The following is a 17,790-nucleotide window of genomic DNA, read 5'->3' as shown; positions in this document are numbered from 1 at the left end:
AAATACCACCCAATATCACATACAATTTGTGAAACATATATAAACTTGGTTGTGCTTGAGAGATTTCCAATGCCACATACAGTTGGTCAATTGATTCGCAATCTTTTCTGTTTCCTGGAATATTCAATGCAAAAACTTGGGCTTCTCAACCTCATTCTTCTATTTCCATGAGTTACAAGTTACAACACATCGATATGGGTTATGTAAAACCCTATTACCTCTAACACCTTAAGGTCTCTTTAAAGGTCATTACTCAATATTGGTCGGTCTGAACTGTTTGGGGGTCTTGAGAGAGGGGTAGACTGGGTACGGGTTGCCCGTCCTCAAACTCGAACCCGCAATTTCACACTTGCCAACCCAAAATTTTACCATTATATCATGTACAAGGTCTCTTATATTCTTATATTGATGTTCCATATTGACTTTTGCATGACTTAAAAGACAATTGTAGCTGCAATTGGATTGGCACAACAAAGCAAGCTTTTCTCCTTTCAAATTTAATATGCCCATTTGGGACAGCTGAAACTTATTGAGCTGCTTTCACTGAGATGATTTGGAGAAGTCATTAAAAGAAACATCCGTGGAAAGTGGAAAGTTGCATTTTTTTTGGCTGCAAGCTAAATAGCTATGTTGGGCTTTCCAAGGTTTTCATCAAACATCAATTCCTCGGATGGGGCCCACCTTGTAAAGCCAAGAAGCCGCTAAAGCCCCTTCCAAATGGGCAGATATTTATGCTTAAACTCACATAACCCCACTACCACTAGCTTTGGAGTCAAACTTTTATTAGATCACTTAATCCAATATTCTTGCTTTTGATTGAAGTAGAAACAAATTGACTTCCACCCAAAGCAAAATAGTTGCTTGGACTGAAAACATGGTGATTAGTGAATTCAGCACGAACATGTGATAGTATACGTTAAGCTTGAGTTTATCGATTTAAAGTTGGTTTGGTCCTACTAAAATCTAAACTCATGTGGATAATACGTATTAAAAAAGTATCAATGTTCTGAAAACCGGACCAAATCGGGCTGCTGAACCGTAGAATCGGCAAACCAGTCCCGGTTTTGCATAACCAGCTGATTTTTTAACATTCTCATTTTTAGTACAGAAAGACAAAAAAAAACTTAAAATTGGGCCAAACAGCCCCTAAGGTCCAATAGAAAAATCTCAATCTCAGCCAAAAATAAACCCTCTTTGATCAATCTCCGATTCTCTTCTTCCTCTTCAAACCTAACCTAAGTTCAGTGACTCCAGCCACCACCACCAGCACCTCGCCACCGACACCAGGTAGTCTCTCCCCTCCTCTTTCAATCTTTCTTCTTCTTCTTCTTCTTCCCGCCAATGGACTCTATTCACCGCGTGCATCCCTCTAGCTCTGGCTGCCAGTGTCATCATCATCATCTTCTTCTTCTTCTTCTCTTTGGCAGCGGCGAGGGCGCTCTGTTCACCGCCCTCTCCTAGTCTTCTTCCCTCTTTCCTTCTCCTCCTCCTCCCACTGCCTGAATCTGATTTTTGCAAAATTTGCCCATTTATTTTTTTAATTTTTGAACTTAAAATTAATTAATTACTGATAGTTTTGTTACAAGTTTGATTTTTGTTCAGGCTTTTAGTCCACTAAATTCAGCCAAGATACATAGCTAGTTGTTTAGTCTTGCAAGTTAGCCTAAACCTTCTTGAAATCTTGAAATAAAAATTTAAACTTGAATAAATTGATTTCATATTTTGAATTTAGGTGATATTGCTTTTGAAATAGCTGAAAATTGGAACTAAATTTAGAATAGTGATAGTGATAATGTGATACTAAAATATCTGAAAATTGAAATCAATTTTAGTTTATCATGAATGCAATATAATTTTTGAATTGATATTTCTTGAAATGCTTTTGTGATGATGGTAGTTATAATTAGGATTGAGTCTTGAACTTTATTGGATTGATGATGCATTTGTTTTTATTGTGGGACATATTGTCTTAAAAAATTTGAAGTATTTAGTTTTATTTTGGATTAATTGTCCTTCATATTCAGTAATTTTTTTGAATTTTATTTATTATATATATTATTTATTACATCAACACAATTTGACCTCCGGTTCAACCTCGATAGGACCTCTGACCTATGAACCTCTCTGCCTTTACCAGGTTGATGCCCAGTCCGGTTCTCTGAACATTGAAAAATATATTTTGCTAAGAAAGTATTAACAGGCTGACTTTTTTGCTCTTAGAAAGAACAAAGTTTCGGTTTACCAAATGCAAATTGCTCTGCTTATCTATTTGATGTGGATTGGGGCACTTTGCCTTAATCCTAACACTGGTCGTTATAGAAAATATTGATCTATTAAAAGTGTTGAAGGATACATGATCATGTATATGATGGTTCAATTTAAAAAGTAAGAAATAATAGAAAATATCAAGATTGAAGTGGTACATCAGAATACATATGTTCAAGGTCTGTACTAAGAAAAATATTACTATGAAAAAATTGGACTACCAAAAAGCCTTAGTGGGGAGTAAACTAGCTCTCCAATATCCCATAAGCTTAAAATGAATCCATAATTTATATATATATATACTAGCAGGGCCCCATGTGATGCACGGGATGGGGCATTCCTTCCTATCTCTCGTCCCCGTGGTTAAGACACTCTACCCCATCCCCGCCCTGTCTTCGGTGGTGGGGCGGGATTGAGGAGAGGCACTCATTCCCTGTCGAGGATGGGGAATCCCCAAATTTTTCTCATCTCGAGGGAACCACCTAAAAATAATTTAATTTGTAGATATTTTACAAATAGGATTATGAAAATTTTGGAGAATTTTAGGAATTGGATTATGACAAGTTGAGGGTATTTTATAAATGGAATTGTGGGATCCTAGGATTATAAGAATATGAGAAAAACTTGGAGATATTTTAAAAATCAATATTTTACAAATTTACCATTAGGTTTGGAAAATTATATGCAAACCTCATCTGTAATTTAAAGCAGAAATGTTTTTCCTGTTCTCACCCTATCTCTTCCCTATCCCTATTTAAAATTTGAGAAAACTTGCCCTATTCAGGGTGGGATAGGGTAGGGCCCTAGTTTTATGGGGAAAATTGTCATCCCTACAATTTTAATAATTTTCTATAACTAATTAACTAACAGTAAAATAAATAATGATAAATTACAATATCTTAAGATAATTTCAAAAAATTATTGAAATTATTGTTGATTAGAAAAAAAAAATGTATAGTAAATTAGTTATTTACAATAACAATAAATTAATGTGAATTAATGTAAATTATTTACTATTAATCAAAGTAATGTAATTATAGTAAATTAATGTAATTATTGTAAATTACATTATTTTTAATTAAAAAGTAAATCATTTGTTGTTAATGTAATACCAAGTATGGTTGAAGTAAACCAAGTGGTCTAGACTGGTGTGGATAGATTTAATAATTTTCCTTAATTATTTCATAATTATTTATTAAAATAATAATAATGGATTGTTATTTAAATAAAGGAAAATTCCCGATAGGTATCCTGTACTTTAGGCCGATTGCTAATTTAGTACCCAAACTTTAAATCGTGACAATCAAATACCCGAACTTTCAGTTTGCAACAATTTAGTACCGATGTTAAATTACCGTTAATTAGAAAACTCACGTGATATCAGGTGCGGGTTAAAATTTTTGAAATACCAAAACTAACCTTTACACATGGATTGTTTTTTTCACCAAAATGATAGATTACGAAATTTTAGAAGATCGGAGGTGGAAATTCTTTCTTCATCTTGTTCTTAAGAAATTTGGGTTGAAGTGACCCTGCATAACAACTCAACAATTCAATGTCAAGTTAGTAAACTTAAAAACATACTAAAATTTGACGTTGTCTTGTATAGAAATCAAATCAGTAACAAGAGAGGGGAGTACTTGTTTGACGTTGTGCAACTGAAACTCCGATCACAGAAGCATCTTTAAGAGTGTCAGATTGAAAAGAAAACCACCCAGGGTGTTGTGCTTGGTGACCGGATCTCGGTATCTGATGCGCTTGTCGTAAATCGTTCGAGCAAGCTCTTGATAATCAAAGATACGCAGGAAATCCTCCTTCACGAAATCCAGTAGCGGATTCCCTTTAATCATTGAATTTGGTGGGAGGCTTGGTTCTGCTGAGCTTAGTCTAACAACCCACTTGACTTTTGGCTCAATTTCAGCGTTTGTTACTTTTGGTTTCCCAGAAAGCTTGGATGGTGAATGAGAAATCCAAGTAGGTTTCTGGTTCAGGGTGGTTATTCGTCGAGCCCTAGGATTCAAACACAAACTTGGCCAGAAAGAATGGTTGGATAGAGATTGAAAATGCAAATCTATGTGCCTGCCAAAATTTTCTCCAATTTAATAGAAAAATCCAATCGAGATAAAGCAAAACACTTTGAATTTGTCCAGAAAAGCTTGAATAAGAAGAATAAAGAAGATCGAAACTAGGAGACTTTGAACTTCAAGTTTGAATCTAGATGGAGGAGAAGTAAAGAACTCGATATCTAACCAGAATGAAAACAAAAATTACTAAAAAATGAACCTAACCGGGTAGACCTTTTGACGGCTCCAAGACGAAGCAGAAGAAGAAAGACGTTCAGTAATCCGAGCAATGAAATCGCCAGAAACAGAGGGATCATCAGAATCGCAGAGGTTATCAACGAGATCAATGGCCTGACGAGCGATCGGCTCGTGTCCACAGCTAAAGCAATGAAAAACACTAAAAAAAAATCAAAACCCTAAAAAATCTTACATTAAAACCTTAATAACCCACTTGTAGAGAAATCAAGGAGAAGTCGATTTTAATAAACACATAGAAATTGATAGAAAACTCCGGTTGGCAAAAAGTCATCTTCCCTAGCAACGGTTGAGTAAAAAAGTGGGCACAATAATGTTCCAGCAACGGGCAACATGAGTCGTCTTCTCCGATAACAGTACTGGATCGACTTCAACTTTTCCAACGTCATGTTCGATCGTCGAAATCAACTTTTCCGGCGGCGCATTCGCTTGACACCACTAACATGAGGGAGCTAGTTTTCGAAATCTCAATAAGTGAATAGTGGTTCTCACTTGCATTGGTCGAAATAGATGATGAGGATATTTTAGTAATTTTATTCGGTAATTCATACATTATTCAAAATAGCTGGGGATATTTAGGATATTTTACCTTCTAATTGACGGTAATTTAACACTGGGTACTAAATTGTCACAAATTAAAAGTTCGAGTATTTGATTATTGCGATTTAAAGTTCGGGTACTAAATTGGCACTTGGCCTAAAGTACTGGGTACTTATCAGGAATTTTCCCTTAAAATAAATATGAAACAATTTCTGATAGATTAGTTTCCTAACTTAATTTTCCTAAAATTTTTAATAATTATTTAATTGAATAATAATAACAATGGACTATTATTTAAATAGTTTTGGAGAATATTTTTTGTAGATTAATGTCCTAATTTTTAATTATTATTTATTTAAAAAATTATGGATTATTAGTTAATGAGTTTCCATGAATTATTTGATAATCGTTAACTATAATTATTGATTTTATAGAAATTAGTAAATTATGTCAATTAGTAATATCATTTATGAATAAATAATTATTGTAAAAATTTAATGAAAATTTATTAAATTACAATAATTAATATAAATTACATTATAACATTAAAAATTTTGAACATTTATTAATTAACCAATGGTTAGTTTTCACTAATGGTTGGTTAGTTTCGAGTGACCAACTCCCTAACCCAACCAAATCAGATTGGCTAGCCAATCAATCTCCAACCAAATTGAATTGTCTAGTGAACGTACTTAATTTCAAATTAATAGTCTAATCTCTAACAAATAGCAATAGTTTAATCTCCAATAACTATTAAAAATTTATAGCAAAAATATACAATTGCTAAAAATATATTTATAATGAAAATACAATAAAATAACTATAAAAAGATTGAATACCTCTAAGTTATTTAATCTACTTCCACTATTTTAGTAATATTTATTTTTTCATTTATTTATATTTTATATTCTTATTAAAGTTACTACAAAATTTTGTTATTTAATCTATTTTTTGTTTTTAAATAATATTTAAAGTATGATTTAGTATTCAATTTTTTATATTGAAAACATTTAAAATTTACTTAAAATGGTAAATAAAACATATATAATTATTAAAAAATAGTATATAAAACATAGTGCAAGTTTTCTTGAATCTTAAATAGGGATGGGGAAGAGATAGGGTGGGGATGGGGAAAATATTTGTGCTCAAAATTAGGTACGGGGTTTACATATAATTCCCCAAATTGTCATAATCCAATTTCTAAAATACCTCAAATTTTCATAATCCTATTTCTAAAATACCCACATATTAAATTATTTTTAGGTGGTTGCCTCAGGGTGGGAAAAATTTAAGGATTCCTCATCCCCGATGGAAAATGGGTGCCTCGCCAACAAGGACAAAGCAGGGATGGGATAGAGTGTCTTGACCACGGGGGTGAGGGATAGGGAGGGGTGTCACATCCCATGCATCACATGGGGCCCACTAGTAATAATTGCTTTTGTGCTTTTGATAACTTTTTTTAAGTTATAACATAATTTTGTTATTTAATCTATTTTTTTGTTTTTGAAATAATATATAAGATATGATTTACTTATTAATATTTATATATGTAAAGTATTTAAAAATTAGTTATTTATAATATTATTTAATTATTTAAATAATACCATTATTTAAAATTTTAAAATATTAATTATTTATTAAATTTAATAATCCATGAAATTATTTATTTTTTATTTATATTTTAATAATATCACTGTAATTTATTTAATTTAAATTTAATTTTTAAGTTTAAATCTTTTGAACAAACAAACAAAACCAAAAATAGATCCAAACAGATACAACCCGAATTGATGGGTTTTCACTAATGGTCAATCGATTTCAGGTGGCAAACTCCCAACTTGACTAGGTTGATTTGGTTGGCAAAACAACATGCAACTTAATTAATAGTCTAATCTCTAATAAATAACAACAGTTTAATCTCCAATAATTATAGAAAATTTATAGAAAAAGTACACAATCATTGAAAATAAATTTATAATGAAAATAAATAGATATCTAATAAAATACAAAAACTACAAAAATACAATAAATACTAAAAACATATTAAATTAGTCAATAGACAGTGTAATCTAAAATAATAGTTTAATCTCTAATAAATATTAATCTATAAATTATAAAAAAATATATCATTACTAAAAAAAATTTATAACAAAAATAAAATAAATTAAATAAATTAAATAATAGTTTTTAATCTCCAATAATTATTGACAATTTTCTGTTAAATAAAAAACTAAAATAGATTTATAAATAATTATTGAAAACATATTTATCAAAAAATGCAATAAAAAATGACTGAAAATAAAATAATTATGAATTTTATTATATATAAATATATGATGAATAGACACTATTATTGTAAAATTATTACTAACAAATATTCTTTTTGAAAGTAATTTTCTATAATTATTATTTGATACAAGTGATAACAGTTATTTACAGTATTATTTAGTTATTTAAAAAATACTTTTGAAATATTAATTATTTATTGAGTTTAATAACCTGTAAAATTATAATTAGTACTATTATTACATAATTTGTCATTATTTTTTTAATATATTAAATTATTATTCAAATGAATATTACAAAATCTATTATAATTACTTTTCTACTATTAAGAATTTTCTTAAATTGATTAGATAATTTCGTTATTTTAACTATTTAAAATTTAGTCATATTAAATATTTCGTTATTTAAATATTTAAATAATATTTAAAATATTGAAAATTTTCATTATTTGAATTTTATTTATTTTAATGTTATTACGTAATATTAAATATTTTGTTATATAATTATTTAGCTATTTTTTAATGTTTTTTATTTAAGATAATTAGTAATTGAAACATTAAAATAATGTTTTATTTTTGAATGTTAAATTTTTATTATTTGAATAACATTTAAATTGAATAATTCATAAAATTATAGTTTATATTGTTACTACATAATTTCACGGTGAATTTTGTAAAAATATATAATTATTAATAGTATGAATATTATTAAATCTATTATAATTAATTTGTTTGTTTTGAATAAATATTTTAAAGTTGGTATATAATTTTGTTATAATATTTAAATAATTCTAATTTTTTAATTGAAACTTTATTTAGATAGATACAATAAAAAGAGGGGGAGAGGATAAATAGGAATTAAATATAGCTTAGGAGAAAATCTCTCTACTAAAATAGGGATAATTTAACAGTTGTTGGGCATCATCGTGTTGCGCACCCGTTTCCAGTTCACATATGCGCCACATAGGAATTTAGGCTCGAATGTTAGGCCGTTTTCGGTTTAAAACGAGAGGAAACGAAAACGCGTAGGAATTCGCAATAGCTCACAACCGCTTGAGTAGGAGACCAGCGTTTCTCCCAATGCCAAGGTGACGTGGCTCTGATGTGTGTGCTCAGTTGGTAGTTAGAGAACAATATAATATCCGGTGCATCATGAAGCATTGTTGTTTCTTTAGATTTTTTTTTTTATTTGTAAGGTTAGATTTTTTTAAATATTATCATCATAACTTTTGTAATTTTTTGTAGGTGTCAAGAGATTTTATAGGAATTTATTTTCACAATGTGTGTTAACGATTAATTCATATGGAATAAAATAATCTAGGCAAGTGTTGACAGATTTTAGCCGTTGGATATATCTCTTGATAGATTTTAGTTGTTGGATCTCCAAACCGTTGAAGCTAGGCAAATGGGAGACAATCTATCAAAGAAACAGCTTCAATAAAACGGTTTCAACCAAACAAAATATAGGTGAAAATGTTGCATGCTATCCTCTGTAGCAACAACAGAGCCAAACAAACAAAAGACTGTTTTGTGTCCGTTTCTAGTGAGGTGTTGCACTATCGTTTCCTCTAGGAAATACCTCGCTAGAAACATCTACGATGCCAAAAACCTACTTAAGAGATAAATAGGAGTTAGAGACAATTTAAGAGATAAATTAGAATTAGAAAGAATTTAAGAGAAAGTAGGGGAAAGTTGTGCTATTTGGCTAAACATTAAAAAAGAAAATCTTTCTTTCTTTGTGGTTGTTAGAAATATTTAAGTGGATGTTTGGAACTGTGGGCGTTTTTCAAAAAAATGGTGCCACGTCGGATCCACGTAGGTGTTTCAACAAACGCCCATGTATCTCATTGTTTGGTTCAGCCAATTAATAAAAAACTGGGTATGCCTCGAAAATCGGGACTCACCAATGCATGAAATCGAAGAACCGTTTTCCCCAATGGTTGACTGATGTGTATCCTATGTGGTGCTTATCTGTCAGCATATACATGAAAAACAGTGATTAAAATCACCTTACCAAACAGCATAGTCTTGCTCACTGCCTACGCGGCAGAAACACTTTTTTTTATAAAAAATGGATCTTAGAAGAATGGGCGTTTTTTCTTGAAAATCAGTCCTTAAGTCTATGTTATTTCCTTATTGATTTAATGGGTACTTATATAGAATTAAAAAATAAAATTTCAGAAAAAACAAAAATTAAGAAGGAAGTTTGGAGCAAGGAGAGGCACAGTGACGTGGTTTAATTTGCTATATATATAAGAAAATATTTAGATCAATTATTCATACGTATGTTTTGTGGAATGAAGAGAGCATTCATTACATGCTATCAGAGTTGGCAAATAATAAAGGGCACAAATTTATGGATAGACTCTTAAAAAGTGAAATAGTTTTGTGAAAGGTGAGTGAAGTGGAGATTGGAGAAGTACAAATAAATGCGGAATCAAAGCTATATTTTACTTTATAGATCTTCATTCATCTAAACGGTAGAAATAAAAATATGAAAATGTTGAAGGCATTTTTATACTTCTTGTCTCCAAGAAGCAATCTCTGGAAAAAAAAAAAATATATATATATATATATATATATATACCAAGGTTTACTCACTTTGATGATGCAGAAAAACACGGATTCTTCAAGATTGATTAGATAAATTGTTTAAGAATAGATGGAGAGATTGTAATGAGGTTTCCCTTAAGCCCAAGAAATAATTAATTACCAGCTTTAGATGGAATAAAATTGCTTCACCAGAGAGGCGTCGTCAGATAAATGTGTTTCCATGAAACTTGAAATTCTATTGCGCTGTCTTTCTACAAACAGTGATAAGCTACATTTATCTTCCTTAAATTAACCACTTCAGATCTTGTTAACCAGAGTAGAGACGATATGAATCCGAGTTGAAAGATTTGGCAAGATATTTGGAGAGAATCAAATTTCAAAACGGTGAAAAGAAAGCACCCTCTTTTAAGATCGAAAATCTTCTCGGAGAAAATCAAAATGAAGGCCTTGCTGTAAGATGGTCTATGTTTGGATCGAGTCATATGCTTTTATATTGATGCCTGGATTCTTTTTTTTGTATCCCTTTCTGTGTCTGATTAAAACTAATCGTACTTTGACAAGAAAAACAAAAGAAAGAAAAGAAATGGATGGATCGATGGATACCCTAGCAAGCTAGAGGTACTTAAACCCATTACCCTAAGATATGGTTTAATTAATAGACTTACCCAATCTATTCAAATGTCACCAAAAGAAAGAAATTAATCAGGTGTCAAGAGATACCAATCAAGTAGAATTTCTTCTTTTCGAATTACTTTTTCATGATTAGTCATCTCTCTCAAGGATTCTTAGGTACTAAGCTTCTTGGGCAATATCAGAACCTAATCCATGCGGTTTTATTTAATACAACATAATTGTAAGTTTTATTTATTTCCAACTATAGTTAGCTAGGAGGTAATTAAAATGTTCAAATATCTAGCAGTGAAAAATATCAATTTTGTTGGCAGTATTAATTCCTTGAGGATAATAATCCATTGAATCGTCCTATTCCAGAGAGAGAGAGAGAGTGAGAGAGTGAGAGAGAGAATTTAATTTGGCTCCTCTTTATCTTCCAATGGATGTCCTTCAATGTGACCATTCCATGAAAAGCACAAAAGCATGACTGATAGTTCTTACACATGCATATCTTCATTTCGAATAATCAAAACCCTAAAAGGAGAGGCAGTGGGCCGCCCTCTGACTTCCACTACCATATTCCAAACATATAAACAAATAAAAAAGTTAGATCCCTGATCGAATGACCTCCAGACATTCCTATTCTGTAACTCAATTATTCCTTTTATTTCTCTTTTTTTTTCCTCTTCTTCTAAATCTTCTAATAAATTAAATATAGAAAGGTGGTGCCAGCCATATATACATATGATATAGCAACAGGAACAAAACCCCTTTTTATCTCCTGCTAAATTCAGCAACTATTTAACAACAAATCTCCCCTAAATTAAATCTAAATTTCCGCTGAATTTAGCACCTGTTCCCGTCCCTAACCCACTTTGAATTATAATACTCGGATTATTATACCACTATATATATTCTCTCTTCCAGCGGTCCCTAATCTTTGGCCAGCCAACATCATTTTGCCTCTAGCTAGCCGAACACTGCCTGTCCTTGAAGGGTCGACACTTCACATTTCCTTCTCTTTCACCTTTTCGTCCTTTTGTTTTCCCCTCCAGGCCTTTTATTTTGCTTGGTTACCCAGACTAGTACAGTGATCTTGCTTTCTGGGTTTTCTTCCTTTTTAACTTATCTAATCATTCCAAACTTGGCTTGGCTCTGATATCATACTAGTTGCAGAGAATTAGCTGCTAGTGCTCGCCATAATCATCTTTGTCGTTTAATTTATTTTCTCTACCTGTAAGTTCCTCCAAATGTAGGCGTCCAAAAATCAGCAGTGGTTTCGTTAGTAACTGGGAACGTGCTTGAAATTGGCACCAGGCACAGTCCCCGGCTTCTGAGATCTGGTTTGTGCCCGTCAGCCTCCTTCGATTTATTAGAGTTCTGCATGAAGAGTAAACGATTCCATTCTTGAGAGAACTTAATAACAACCAAATTTTCAAACACCTTATTAACAATTAGAACCATTAATTATTCCTCGTTCAGGTAGTTATCTTATGGACGGAGAGAAGAAATTAAGAAAACATTGTACCTGCTGCTGGTGTTGCATGGGAGCTCCATTTTTCATATATGGGGTACTTAAAACCTGACATCAATATAAAGGCATATATCAGAAATGGATCTCTAGATCTCTCGTTGCAGGTTGCACTTGCATCTCAATTTTGTTATAAGACGGTGTTAAAACATGACTTACACTGACTTGATCATGCAGGAACTTGATGTACTCAATAGCTTCATACAGAACTGAAGCCGTATCAGTCTGAAACAAGAACGCAATTCATTAACCAAAACGATCTCTGATGACTTATAAGAGAAATAATCTTTGTTAAAGGAAAGTTCAGAAAATTACCTTTCCAAAAGGCGAAACCAATTGTTGGAGAGCAGTTATTCGGTCGCCCAATTTCTCTTTCCGAACCTAAAAATAAAGCTAAAATTTCTCACCCATGTCTAGTATTAATAAAATACAAAGAGACAAGAATAGATTAAAGCTCCCTCGATAGAGTCAAAACTCAAAAGATTGTTTGATTCTATCGTACCTTAAAAGTTGGCATTGGTGGAGTTTCAATTCGAGGTCTTTTGAAGGCAGCTTCACTACTTCCTTTCTTCACCGCCGTGGCCGAGTCTCGAACTTCTTCTGTACTAGACTGGAGAATAAGAGTAGGAAAAGCAATTTAGATCCCAAACCATAGCCATGGAAACGGACAGAAATCATATTCTTTTAATCACCGTATTCACCTTTGCAGTGAGGTTGCTGCAACTAGGTTTTTCTTCGAAGGTTGGAGTAAGAAACTGGGTCTGCGATGAAGGGAAATAGCTCGACCGAACTTCATTCATGGAAGCTGCAGTGGCGTTCCAGAAAGGAACGGTGTTGGGAAAGTGTAACTGGTTAGTGGGGGGGTGTTTAGGAGGTAAAGATCTCAGCAATTGTGAGAATTTGGGCCACGAAGGCGATAATTCATTCGGGTCCATGTGGTAGCTTGTTGAAGACGGAAAATTGATCGATCGGTTCTCAAGTGAAGACTGTTGGGGTTGAGGATCCGGTTCGAATAAACCTTGTAACAACGTTGAAGTGCATCCATACGAACTTGAAACCATCGGGAAACTCGTGGGCAAGCCCTGGCAAGCTGTCACTGTACAGTCGCTGGAGCTGTTGACAGAATTTAGACGCTGTTGGTCTAAAGCATAGACCTGATTTATTTGCCTAAAAGCATTTACGGAGGAATCTTCACCACTACCACAAAAATTCTTTGGACTCCATTCCTTTTGGAGTTGAGATTCCATCCCCGTTTCTTGCTGAAAACAGGGTCTCGAACTTAATTCTTCTTGAAGTACGGAATGAAAATTGGTCTGAGCTCTTCCACTACTTCGACTGCAGAAAAAGTTAAAAAAAAAAAAGAAAATAAAACAATTGGGTTATATTTTAATCCGATTTATTAGATCTGACTTCTTTATACCGAAAGAATTTACAAACAAATCAAACTCTCAAATCTCAGACAATGAGATCAGAGGGGTGTCTTCAGCTTAAGATGATATATACATGCATGGACGGACCACATATAAGAACAAATCCGCACTTACAGTAAAGCTTGATTCCAATCCATGGTTGTTGGTGATGAGAGCCCAAAACCCATGATTTGCAACGTTGAATCCATTAAAACTGCACCACCCCCGACCGAATCCGTTACTTGTGGCTTCTGGGTATCTTGGAAAGCGGTCGAACTATCGGAAGCCGAAGCCGATTCCTCACATGATCTTGCCTTCATATCCACCATCTCAGCTGGCCATCCAAAGCTCCCGGTATCGTTAAGTGCCGTCGAGCACGGGGACGAACCCCCGTTGAATCCGTTTCTCGTTGGATTATTCCACCAGTTCCCACTGCAAATCCCAGTCTGAAATTCATCTGCCATGTCCACAGAATTAGAAATCCCTCCCCGCTCACCTCTCTCCTCTTTATCTGGGTTCTCCGATGAGCTTCGTTAGCTGAAAATGATTCACTTGTCCTCTTACTTATACAAAACCGTTTAGCTGTACGGACAGTAGAGATAACCGGAATCCGGTTGACATTTCAGGGGATGATTTGACGAGCCAAAGGGCAGGGCATTTCCTTATTCTCTCTTTTTTTTTTCTTTGTAATCGAATTTACCTTTTTTCGGTTTTTAAAATTTTTAAAATTTATAATTTTATTCCTTCCGAACAAAGCTGGGAATTGATAGGATATGATGAAGGCTGTTTTTTTATCCGGAATGCTTAGTCACCATCTCCCGGAGAATAATTTTTAACTTTTGAGGGTAATCCGATGGACGATATTATTTCTTTATTTTAATTTCTCATAAAAAAATATAAAAAAAAAAGCCTCGGGCTCGAATTTCGGGGCCATTGGATTAGATTACGCCAACACCAAGATTACAATTTACAAGGCGTCATTGTTCCCTTTGTTTACTTTGTCTCTATTAAATTACAAAAGGTACCCATTGATTGTACTAGATCTCGTAAAAGCCACCCACGCACATCAATCCACTTTTGTCTCAATTACCACAATGCCACCATCTCAAACCCGATACCTGGAAGGCTGGCGAGTCAAGTGGCGATACACTTTTGTACGGAATGCGAGTGCATCATACACCTTTAATTTAAAAAATTGTATGTGCATTGCCGGGTCACTGTCTGATGATACAAATTACTGTTCCAGATTGTGGTTTATGATGGAATTGAATGAAAAACATAAAAATGATTTTGTACCAGAGTGGCCTTGGACCTTCGTCCCCTTCCACCTTCAGGAATCAGGATGTATTTGGAATTACTACGGTGGAATTTGTAATTAAGTGAAGATTCTTTTCATCTTCGTCTGTTTGGGTGGACCACCGATTCCGCAAAGTCATTAGATTCTACATTTTGGGTCCAATTTTTTTTTAAAATAAATTGAATGGAAGTATATTATAACCTTAAGGGTCCATTTATTTTGCACTTAATCCGCAGGAATGAGAATTGTAATCCGCAGGAATGGGATTTATTTTTAATGGAGAGGTAGGGAATGATCAATCTCTTAAATGGAGGAATGTCATTCAAGTAGGAATGAGAATGGGATTTCGATTCCGCCCAACTAAATAGTTAGAATCGGAATAACCCATTCCGATTCCGATTCCGATTCCATACCCCTATTCCCGTGAACCAAATGAGGCCTAACTTTAACTTATGAGTATACAATTCTTTGATCTTGAGGGTTTTGAAATTCCTACTGTGTTTGTCATTTGTATTCCATGGAATTGAAATAAAAATAAAATAAATAAATATCATATCATCTTATTCATCCAAACACATGTCAAATCTATGATACGGTAAAGATATAGCAAAGCTTTTAAAAAGAGGAATTTTATTTCTAATATTTACCTTTCATATTAGAAATTAAATACTCCTTGCAGAATTCAACATTCACATTTGGATATATATATATATATATATGAAATACACAAGGAGTTTCTGTCATGGAACGTCTGCTTCATTTCGTGAAAAAAACGTGTGGATCTCTTCAATTGGGGCTTTTGTTTTTGATCATGTAAGTTTAGTCATAAAGCCGTCTTCATTCCAAGGACTACAGATCCACTGTCGGTTACCAACTATTGCCCCTTTTTTACTGTGGAAATTTTGATTTTTTTTTAGTTGAGAAAATTTAACATTACATAAAAATATAATCATTAGAACTCTTTTTTCATTTATGTCAAAAACCAAATGTGTTCATAAGATTTAAAATATGTAATTAATTTGAAGAAAAAAAAACAACTCGGTCTCTTTGTCAACAATATTGAAAAACTAAAAGATACAAGTCATTTTCCATAAATTTCATATGAAATTAAAATACCTATATTCACTTTCCTTCCTACAAGTTTTCGATAATGTGAATGATTTACTTTTTTTCCAAAGTATATCGTGAATTTGAACATCATGTGGTACATTAGGAACATCTTTCTCATTTACATGTTATCATTCATGGGGAGATGTGCCCGATGTACAGCTATAGTGTTTTGTGGATAGGTGCAGGTAGGATCATTGTGGGTAGGAGATCCGGATTCATATATATTAGCCTTGTACTATGTAACCATTGATGAAAGCTGTTTGGATTTAAGACTTCCTTCGATTGTCTACACAAAATATTCAAGCTATTGAGAGAGCTTAGAGTCACATGTTTTAAAGTAACTTCACTCAAACTGAACTATGAATGTTCGATTGTCTACACAAAATATTCAAGCTATTGAGAGAGCTTAGAGTCACATGTTTTAAAGTAACTTCACTCAAACTGAACTATGAATGGCAAGAGGGTGTATTCGGGGAGAACTTTACAAATTCTAAACCCTCCTTGCCACCCTAAACCTCACAACTTGTACCATGCTCAAAACCTACATGGAGGATTTTATAAATTCTAAACCCTCCTCGCCGCCCTACACATGAAAATTCAAAACCCTCTCTAATCCTACTTTTCCCATGTTTTATGGTAGGGAAAATTGGATCTAGAACTTGTATCTAATTTCCTACAATATATAAGAAATAAATAAGCAAATAACATGAACGAACATTAAAATTTCTGATTATTTGATTGAAACATGTAAAAAATATATAAGCTATTAGTTACTGATGAAAGAAGATTTGGCCCGACCTCTCTATTATGTGGCACATGGCAGAAACAACAACTCGGCAAAAGGGGCCAAGCCTAGGCGGGAACAAGGGGACACACTTCGCCGAACTGACCCTTGTAACAGCTCGGGATACACTTCGCCGAACTGACCCACCTTGTAACAGCTCGGGATACACTTCGCCGAACTGACCCACCTTGTAACAGCTCGGGATACACTTCGCCGAAACTGCCACCTTGTAATAGCTCGGGATACACTTCGCCGAACTGACCCGCCTTATAACAGTTCGGGATACACCTCGCCGAAACTGACCTGCCCTATAGATACCTCCGAGCTCAAGACCGCCTCGCTCAGCACTTCGCATCACCTTCTGGGCACCAAAACCAAACAAGTCGTACCATGCCTGACACTAGGGAAGTCCGTGCCCGAGGGCGCCACGCCTGACTGACTTGGGATCTGACGTTTGGCAGCAGCGCTCTAAACGGCCACCTGCCACCGCCACTAACACCGCCATCTCCAGTTAGATGGTTAGGCAGTGACAGTTCTGTCTCAGCAGAAAGGACGACGGCCGAATTGACAAGCACAAGGGTAATCATACCCGATCTGACAAGGGCCTCGGGACGAGTACACGAAGTGACTATAAGAGCCCCCTGCCCCCCGACAACGGAGGTATGCAAACTTTGCGCTATCTGGTACTACCTTGCTTTTGAAGGATTCTAACTTGAGCTTCGGAGCCTCTACACTGGGTTCCCCCCGAAGCTTTCCCATCTCCTCCGTTTTAGGTTCCCTGCTACCCCGTTCAGAAGCAAGGTAGCGAACAGCTAAGACCAGCCAGATCGCGCTCCATCAGTTGGTGTCGTCTGTGGGAAACACTTCAAAAAGCCTCCCTCCAAACTTCGATACCCCCTTTTTTCTTCAAAATACCCAACACTCATGGCCTCCTCCAGCAACACCGGACGTGGCACGGAGACAAACGCCACCGGGGAGCAACTTCAGGTCCCCGTAGTGTGCATTGGACAGTTCACCATCCCCCTTTCGGCGGATGGGATCCCCATCTTGAACACGCCACAAGCAGTGGCACCCGTAAACCCTCCT

The 17,790-nt window shown here is 34.3% G+C and overlaps 1 protein-coding gene across 1 annotated transcript; it reads right to left on the bottom strand.

Moving 5' to 3' along the window:
- Positions 1–10,978: 10,978 nt before the first annotated feature.
- Positions 10,979–14,098, bottom strand: LOC148875613 (transcription factor bHLH112-like). Its single transcript, XM_088981754.1, has 7 exons — positions 13,649–14,098; positions 12,806–13,439; positions 12,607–12,714; positions 12,420–12,485; positions 12,264–12,329; positions 12,102–12,155; positions 10,979–11,953 (listed from the first exon to the last, which is right to left on the bottom strand). Exons 1-7 carry the CDS (start codon positions 13,975–13,977, stop codon positions 11,804–11,806), a joined length of 1,407 nt encoding a protein of 468 aa, XP_088837880.1. The 5' UTR covers positions 13,978–14,098; the 3' UTR covers positions 10,979–11,803.
- Between the last annotated feature and the right edge of the window lie 3,692 nt (positions 14,099–17,790).

This window comes from Nelumbo lutea, chromosome 1, assembly GCF_056320005.1.
Source record: "Nelumbo lutea isolate HS-2025 chromosome 1, American lotus-T2T, whole genome shotgun sequence".
NCBI classification, from domain to species: Eukaryota; Viridiplantae; Streptophyta; class Magnoliopsida; order Proteales; family Nelumbonaceae; genus Nelumbo; species Nelumbo lutea.
Note: the sequence above shows the minus strand (reverse complement) of the source record. Positions and strands in the feature narration are given on the sequence as shown.

Bases quoted from the DNA above. Each gene is read 5' to 3' on its own strand.
- LOC148875613 (XM_088981754.1), bottom strand. From the start codon at position 13,977: ATGGCAGATGAATTTCAGACTGGGATTTGCAGTGGGAACTGGTGGAAT. The intron at 12,715-12,805 runs GTGAATACGGTG...CTTATTCTCCAG, and splicing joins GCAGCAACCTCACTGCAAAG to TCTAGTACAGAAGAAGTTCG. The intron at 12,156-12,263 runs GTAAGTCATGTT...TATTGATGTCAG, and splicing joins TCCTGCATGATCAAGTCAGT to GTTTTAAGTACCCCATATAT.